At 39.9% G+C, this 8,568-nt stretch overlaps 1 protein-coding gene across 1 annotated transcript; it reads left to right on the top strand.

Annotated features, from left to right (window-relative positions):
• The first annotated feature begins 4,802 nt into the window (after nucleotides 1-4,802).
• On the top strand, nucleotides 4,803-7,566 carry LOC134617096 (immunoglobulin lambda-1 light chain-like). The gene is made up of 2 exons (XM_063462274.1): nucleotides 4,803-5,025; nucleotides 7,126-7,566. Exons 1-2 carry the CDS (start codon nucleotides 4,881-4,883, stop codon nucleotides 7,521-7,523), a joined length of 543 nt encoding a protein of 180 aa, XP_063318344.1. The 5' UTR covers nucleotides 4,803-4,880; the 3' UTR covers nucleotides 7,524-7,566.
• The last annotated feature ends 1,002 nt before the right edge of the window (nucleotides 7,567-8,568 follow it).

Here is an 8,568-nt window from a genome sequence, read left to right as displayed (position 1 = left end):
TCCAGAAAAGCCTGGAGCTGAATGAAAACAATTTTTTCCAGGACTTTGGACAGAAAGGGGAGTTTAGAGCTTGGTCTAAAATTTGAGAGAACTGTTGCATCAAGATTTGGGTTTTTTTTGAGAAATGGGTGCACTATGGCATGCTTAAGATCAGTTGGAACGGTTCCCATTAGAAGAGGTGTTTATAACAGCTAAAACTCTAGGTCCAATAGTGTCAAAAACTTCTTTGAAAAGGCGAGTTGGGATAATGTTGAGGTGACACATAGAGGGCTTAAGAAGGGAAACTACTTCAGCCAGAGTGCACAGAGAAACAATATGGGGGAACTGAAGGATCATAAGCCGGAGGAGTGATATGAGACCTGATAGTAGCAACCTTATTGACAAAAAAAAACGTAAAAAGTTTTCACAGGTGGCTGGAGACATTGGCAAGTTTGTGGTGGGTGGAGGGTTGATAACAGAATTAATGGTGTTGAATAAGACATGGGGCCTGTAACTGTTATTAGAGATGATGTCTGATTGAATACTTAGTTTTTGATTTTCTAACAGTGTCCTGATAGAGAAAACAGGGATACAAGTACCTGGGAATCCCAGGGGCAAATGGAAATCACAAAGCTGTTGCTAGGAAAGGTAAGTCCTAAGGAGTAAGCTTAATGGGATGAATAAGAGACAGCACACGAACAAGCTCTAAGTACAAGATCCATAGAGGCTGGGGTCTGCCACACCAGGCAAGACCCCAGGTGCAGGCTGTACAAAGATATCCCTGAGATAATCCTGCACATAACAGCAGGGTGCAATATACTAGCAGCAGGGCTCATTCCCGCTGCTTCACACTTGGCTGCAAACCGCTCCAAGTGCAAGCTGGAGGCTGTCACTTATGAAGCCAACAGAACCACATCATCTATGAGAAAGAGTTTCTGAGACTGCCCAAGTAGAAGCCTTCCACCACATGGCCACGCCTAGAAAATCTGTCCTTAAAAAATATGAACAGAATCAGCGACAAGTGGCCCTTGCAGAGTCCAACACCCACTAGTAACGAGTCCGACTTATTGCCCTCCACGCGGACCAAGCTCCTGCAACAGTTGTATAAGGATCAAATTGCTTGTGGCAATGCAGCAGACAACCAAGACAGCCCTACAACATCCAAAGCCTTCAGGAACTCAGGGCAAACCTCATCCACCCCAGGGGCTCTGCCACCAAGGAATTGTTTAACTGCCTCAGTGACCTCACCCCTGGCAATGGATGGGAGTTTTTTCGGATCCATCTGGTGGGCAAAAACAGTACTTCAGTCCTTTGCCCTCCAGCAATCCTCTGAATGTTTTTGAGTTCAACTTTGCCAAAATGACAGATAGTTGCTGTGCTATCGGATGCGCTAATCAACATATATTTACAGTGGCCAGAACAGTGTAGAGTATGGGCTGTTGATTGTATTGGTGACCCAAAGGCACCACAATCTCTTACTCCAAAGCATCTTATACTGATGAAATCCAAAGTTCCCCTACCAACACACAGGAAATCTGTGAGAAAAGGTGTGTACAGTAAAAAGATGGCATAAAGTACAATACCTAACTGAACAGTTCTGGGATAGGTGGAAAAAAGAACCTGGTAATCTGAAAGTGGATGAAGTGGCAACTTGGACGTGTTGTTGAAACTACTGAAGGGGATAATTAGTCTGTCAGGTCAAGGTTAAAGTAGGGGACCGAAGTCCAACAAAGAAGCAGTACCATACAGTCCAACCCTCTGTTCCAGCTCTGTTCTAGGATGCCCTCTGGACCCAGTGGAGGTGGTGAGTGACAGGAGAATGGTGGCTAAGCTGTCATCCCTGTTGGACAACATCTCCCACCCCATGCAGGAGACTGTGACAGCACTGAGCAGCTCCTTCAGTGGGAGACTGCGGCACCCACGGTGTGGGACGGAGAGATTTCGCAGGTCTTTCCTCCCCACTGCTGTCAGACTCCACAACAAAGACTTTAACTGATCAAACACACACATCCATACATGTGCAATAACACTAATGTGCAATAATCTTTTCTGGCATCGCTGTATTTTTACTCAGTTGTATATAGCATTTGTATTTTATTTTTATCTTATTGTATATTTTATTCTATTTTATTCTACTGTATATAGTATTTTATTTTATTCTATTCTGTACAGTTGTGTACTGTATTTATTCTTATTGTATTCTAATTTTTGCTTCATAACTTTTGCACTGTCCACTTCCTGCTGTGACAAAACAAATTTCCCACGTGTGGGACTAATAAAGGTTATCTTATCTTATCTTATTACTGAACAGCTATTCAAAAATTGGTGGTTCTTGTTGAAAGTGAATAACAATAAAGTTGTTTTTTTTTTAATTGTATTTAATCAGTGACTCAACGTATACCTCAGGAGTTTTTTTCAAAATTGTGCAGCTTTATTTAAACTCTTTTATTGTTATTGCTTTATTGCTACAACATAATTCAAAGGAACTGTGTGAGTAGCAGTTTTTTCCACATTTTGTAGTTTTCATGATCCTTAAACGATGTCCAGAGAATGAGCCTGTTTATCCTGATGAAGAAAATAAATGGCTACACCAGGACATATTGAAATAATTACACTGTAAGTACGCTGTACTTTGTGGGGCGTGGGCCATGTTATAGAGTCACGTAATCTCACCTAACTTCCAGGTATTTTACAGGGAAGGAGATGCAAATTGCAATGTAAGCAATTTAAGTACTGAATAATGAATTTTAAGTAAGTAATTACTAAGGAAGTACTGCTTAAGTAATGTTGTGCATAATGGATGTTTCACTATTCAACTGTCTTTATTATTTATATATATAAATAAAAATGATACAGTCATTATCACTTTTCTCTATTTCTAATTTGAAATTTTAAATTGATATGTACAATCTGTTACGGCCAGGCGGCCAGAACCAGAGCAATGGGCCCAAAAGCAGACACAGAACGGAGGCAACAGGTTCAAACGTGATAAAGCTTTTATTTACAAGTGACTTTGACAGTGAGATAATGGCTGTGAACTATGCACTATGAAGCAGAAGCATGAACTATGAAGTAGACACATGAGCTCTGAGCTGTGATAACAACGGGGCTGTGAATGCAGGTAACCACCACAACAGGAGCCAGGGGAACAACTCGGGGAGAGGATCGTGGCTCAAGAGGGGAAGGTCAGTGGCACTGGAACACAGAGAGATAAATGTAAGTGATGGCGGCGATTGGTCGAGTAAGTAAACTGGAAGTGTCTTACAGGTTTTGCAGGTGGAGGCTGGCGTGAGGGGAAGGCAGTCGGAGTGGTCCAGGTGAGTGTCCACAAGCCGAAGTTCCAGAGGGAGTGTTTTCCGTGAATGCTTTGAGTAGCAGCAGTTAGGCAGGCAGGTGAATCGATATCCAACAGAGGTTGGGCTGCAACTGTGATTACCGAGTAGACCAGACTCAGGAAGTGGTGAGTATTGCCGGAAGTGAAATGATGAGCCGGAGGATTTCTAAAAACCACAGAGAGTAAAACACCAGGTAAGCATACACCGAAAACTATGATGGACAGGAACGACTTGATGGCCTCACACTAACGCAGGTTAGCAGAAGATCTGGCAAAGACTCATTGAGAGCGCCGGTCTTACATGCAGGCAGCCCAAATTGCCAACAGGTGCAGATCGTGGTTGGAATAAGGTAGCTCCACCCAGAGGTGGGAACTCCAGCTCTATGGAAAATCAAAGCCACTCACCTGGACAATGACACAACCAAACTTTGGAAAAGATAGGCTTATCCAGGCCTGTAATAATGGAGACAAGGTGTGTTGTTTTCATTAATTGGAGATTAAGTATCAGAATTTCAGGAGCAGGACCACGCCTCCTAACACGCTCTTTGCGGTTCTCATCTATATAGGTTCCCCCAGTTCTACAAGCTGTTCATTCTTGTTTATGTGCCCCACCCTCCCTCCCCTTTTCAATTCTTTAACTTCTTTACTTCTATTTAGTACATGGGGATCTGCCAGGCCCGGGAGCCATCGCCAGTCCCCTTCGAGGCCTTCCCCAAACCGCAGCTCAATTCATTTCCAAGCCATTCACCTTTACCTACTAAAACGCTGTTACACATAAAATGAGGACGTGGGCCCAGCTAGTGAAACTTTAATGAAAAACAAGAACAATTTCTTAACCCTTAAAAATTACCTTTAACAATAATTTTCCATGCAAAACAATACTTACACCCAGAAACATCATGTAATTTGCCAGTTGTTTTTTTTTTTTCAATTTGGACTATTTCTTTTACTTTGTGAGCAAGTGTCCAAAAACTTATTCAGACTGTCAGCATACTTTTACATATTCCTCCGAACTATGCACGATACATCTTTAAGTGTGCTGGGACTCCTCACTTCTAAAATACACCAGGTGTGGTTTGAAGGCCGGAACAAAACCACATCAGAAAGACATCAGAGACTCATCACATCACTCGCTGGATTCACTGGATTATTTTTCTTTCACCATTTTTTGGAACAAAGAAAACAAACTTGACTGGTTTGTGTCATTGTCGTGCTGCATGGCCCACTTTCTCCTGAGATTCAGTTCACAGACAGATGTTCTGATAGTTTTCTGTAGAATTTGCTGCTATATTTCAAAATTGATTGTGTGATTAATGATGGTGAGCCAGATGGGCCAAACCATGATACTATCAGCAGCATGTTTCATTGTAGTGGTGGTATCATTGATGGGATAAATGGACTGGTGCTTATATAGTGATTTTCTATTTTCATGTGGACTAAAGTCGTGGACTGACCAACAGACTGACATTAACATCAGAACCGTGCTGCTAGTGTGGCTAAAAGAAAAGAGAAGAAGAGACAGTCATGTTGATATGAACATTAGAGAAACACATCATGGAGCTGAAATATGATCCTGCTTCCTCATTTGGACTCATTCACCTCAGCTGACACATTCAACAGCAGACAGGTTTTTGTAGCAGTCTGTCTCACTGTGAGAGTGGCAAACAGATACTACCCCATCACTGGCTCTGGAACTAAACTGTTTGTAACAGGTAAGAACAAACATTTATTTTCCTTCAGTTGTTTTATTGTAGAAGTTGAAAATGTGTTTAAAGTCAGTTTCTGCTGCTTCAGGCTTTACATGTTAGTTTTTTCATCATTAGTAGAGAATTCATCTGCAGCCATTGTTACATAAGAAAAGCTCAATAATCTCTGAAAACATGTTGAAATCTCACTGAACAACTAAAGTTTTTCTTTATTTCTGCAAATATTAGTGATGTTACAAATATTTAGGATTTGATCATCTCAGTAATTCTGCACCTGCTGGTTTTTCAACACAAGATCATATTTGATGTTAAAACTATAGTAATATTGATTTATAAATGTATTGTTCAGACATTCTTTGTTAATATTTAGGAAGAAAATGTAAACACATTTTTAAGTTAAAACTTTTACGTTGTTTAGGATCAGAGGTGAAATGATTTAATACATATTTAAGATAAAATATGACATTGACCATTGTATTTATTGCATGTTCATATATGAGTCTAAATTTGCACATAACAATAACAACTTAAAATTACTTAAATGTTTGAAATACTTCTTGAAAAATAGTTTTGTCACGTACTGTGGATTTTGTAAATTAAATTATGATGATTAATTGGCATAATAAAGAAAAAAACTGGCCGTTCACATACAAATTGTATTTTGATTATTTGAATTTAATAACAAATGAGTCTTGTAGGGTTAGGGTTAGATTTTTAAAAACTGTTTAAAAATGTACATTTCATTTGTTTCATTTTTTTTACTACTCAGTAACAATCAGGAATAAACTAAGTTAAAATGTTTTTTAAAAATATTACTCCAGTTTACAGTTAGGTCCATATATGTGTATATATATATATATATATATATATATATATACATATGTATATATATGGACACTGACACAAGTTTTGTTTTTTTACCCGTTTACTGAAACATATTCCAATTATAGTTCTATAATGGACATATACATAATGTGCAGACTCTCAAAATTCATTTGAGGGTATCCACATTCAAATTGGATGAAGATTTAGGAGTTTCAGTTTTAACACATGTCATCCTCTTTCAAAAGGGACCAAAAGTAACTGCACAATTGACTCAAAGGCTATTTCACGGGCAGGTGTGGGCAGTTCATTTGTTATATCATTATCAATTAATCGGACAAAGTCTCAAGAACAGAAAGGCTTGATTGGACTTTTCTAAAAAACATCTAAAAAAGCTAGCACAGTTCTAGAAAAACATTCTTTGGACAGATGAAACCAAAATCAACTTCTACCAGAATGATGGCAAGAAAAAAGTATGGAGAAGACGTGGAACAGCAGACGATCCAAAGCATCATCTGTAAAACACGGTGGAGGCAGTGTGATGGCCTGGAATGAGCCATAAGTGGAAAATTCTTGAATGGCCAAGACAGTCACCTGATTTTAACCCAACTGAGCATTCATTTCACTTGAAGACTAAACTTCGGACAGAAAGGCCCACAAAAAACAGCAACTGAAAGTCACTGCAGTAAATGACTGACAGAGCATTAAAAAGGAGGAAACCCAGCATCTGGTGATGTTCATGAGTTCAACACTTCAGGCTGCCATTGTCAGCAAAAGGTTTTCAACCAAGTATTAGAAATGACCATTTTTTTCAGTTATTTAATTTGCCCCTGAAATGAAGGGATTGTATTGAAAAATGCTTTAGTTACTCACATTTTTATGTAGTTCTTACATTTTTTGTTCAACGCACTGAATTGAAGCTGAAAATCTGCACTTGAACTGCATCTGAGTTGTTTTATTAAAAATTCACTGTGAGAATGGTTCTCTATACTGTGTGTAGAAAACCAAAATTAGAAGAAAAAAAAAGTTGTCTCTGTCCAAATATATATGGAACTAACTGTATAACTGTCTCATCCACATGTGAGCCATGATGACATGAGGTGATGACTGTGTTTGATATGAAGCTGAATCCAGTGTATGTAGTGAACTTTGTATTGATGAGTAGTTTAGTGATCAGAGTCCATGTAGTTTCCAGGATCAGACTGAATGCAGTGCAGTGCTGGAAGCTGCTGCTGACTGTGTGAATGTGTGTCTGTGCTGCTTGTTGCTGCTGTCAAACTTCAGATGAGCAGGTAGTGAAGCCCGTGGTGAGCGTGTACCCAGCAGCATCCAGAGCCCACCTGGAGGGGAACAGCTCCCTGCTGTGTGTGGCCTCAGCCATGTTTCCTCCTCTGGTCCAGTTCTCCTGGAAAAGACAGAAGAAGAACGGCGGAGAAGCGGAGGAGCTGACCCCTGCTGAGGGAGAGCAGCTGGAGCTCAGAGAGTCGGGACGCAGCGCCTCCATCTTACTGATCAATCAGCAGGACACCAACACATATAAATACAGCTGCTGGGTGAAGCACGAGGGGGGCACAGTGGAGGCCCAAACACAACAAGGTAATGAAGGCTTGGTGACTGTGTTCAGCAGTGATTCAGCTTCATGTGGAGATGCTGTCAAAGAGAGCAGAGGAGCAGAGGACTGACATTTCTCACTGCAGCTCCAAACATTTGACTCCTTTTCTTTTTCCACCCACAGATTATGTTCTTTCTATGCACAAGGTAAGGCTGCTCTGCCTGCTGTACACAGTGCTGATAGTGAAGAGTCTGGTGTACTGCTGTGGACTCTCTCTGCTGATGATCCGCAGAAACAAGGGAGCGTCCACCAACTGCACACATGCTGACTGACTGTTTTCTGCTCGCCTTTTCTCACCATCAAATCTCATCAATTCATCTCATTCATCACTTTGATCAGTATCACAAATGTTAGTTATGATGTGTTGTGCTTATTTTGGCTTTTTATTCAATAGTTAGAAGATCATCTGAAATAAATACATCTTTACATGTATTGTTACTCTGAGTTAGAATTCTTTTTTACTTATTGTGACTTTTATTGTAGTAACAAAAATCATCAGGTATATTTTAATCACAAGTTTTCTGTTTTATTTTTATTTTGGTTGATTTTCAAATGTCAAACAGTGTAGTTGTGTTTGTAAGTGTGAATAATAAAGATTTAAAGATGAAGAATTTGATTCTAGTTTCATTGTGTGATAAACAACAACCCGTGTGAGTGAAGCACAAACTGACTGTATCCAAACTTGCTCTCCTGCAGCAGACGGGCTGTGTGGGTTTCTGCTCTGCAGCCTCCACACCGTTAGCTGTGGCTTTTCACTTTAATAACACAATGACAGTTACAAGCATGAACTCTGCTTAAAGAATGATTCCAGGAAGGATCTGTGTTCTTCACCTGTGAGAGAAACAGCTCAAATCCTCAACTCAGAGCTGACAAATGAACTTTAATGGAATCAAAGGGGAGACCATGAAGCCCCTGCAGTCTGCTCAGCTCCCATTTTATTACCTGAGCTGAGTTTTTCATTCTGGATATCACACACGTAAGAACAGATCAAGTCTGAACAGCAAATGTTGGAGAATCATTTTGAAGTGTTGCTAAATGTCATTATTATTCCAAAAACTACTGAATGATTCAGAAAATCGTTTCCAAAAAGCAGAAATATGCAAACAAAGTAGAAA

This window comes from Pelmatolapia mariae, linkage group LG18, assembly GCF_036321145.2.
Source record: "Pelmatolapia mariae isolate MD_Pm_ZW linkage group LG18, Pm_UMD_F_2, whole genome shotgun sequence".
Taxonomy (NCBI): domain Eukaryota; kingdom Metazoa; phylum Chordata; class Actinopteri; order Cichliformes; family Cichlidae; genus Pelmatolapia; species Pelmatolapia mariae.
The sequence above is the reverse complement of the archived record's forward strand: the minus strand, read 5'-3'. Positions and strand labels throughout refer to the sequence as shown.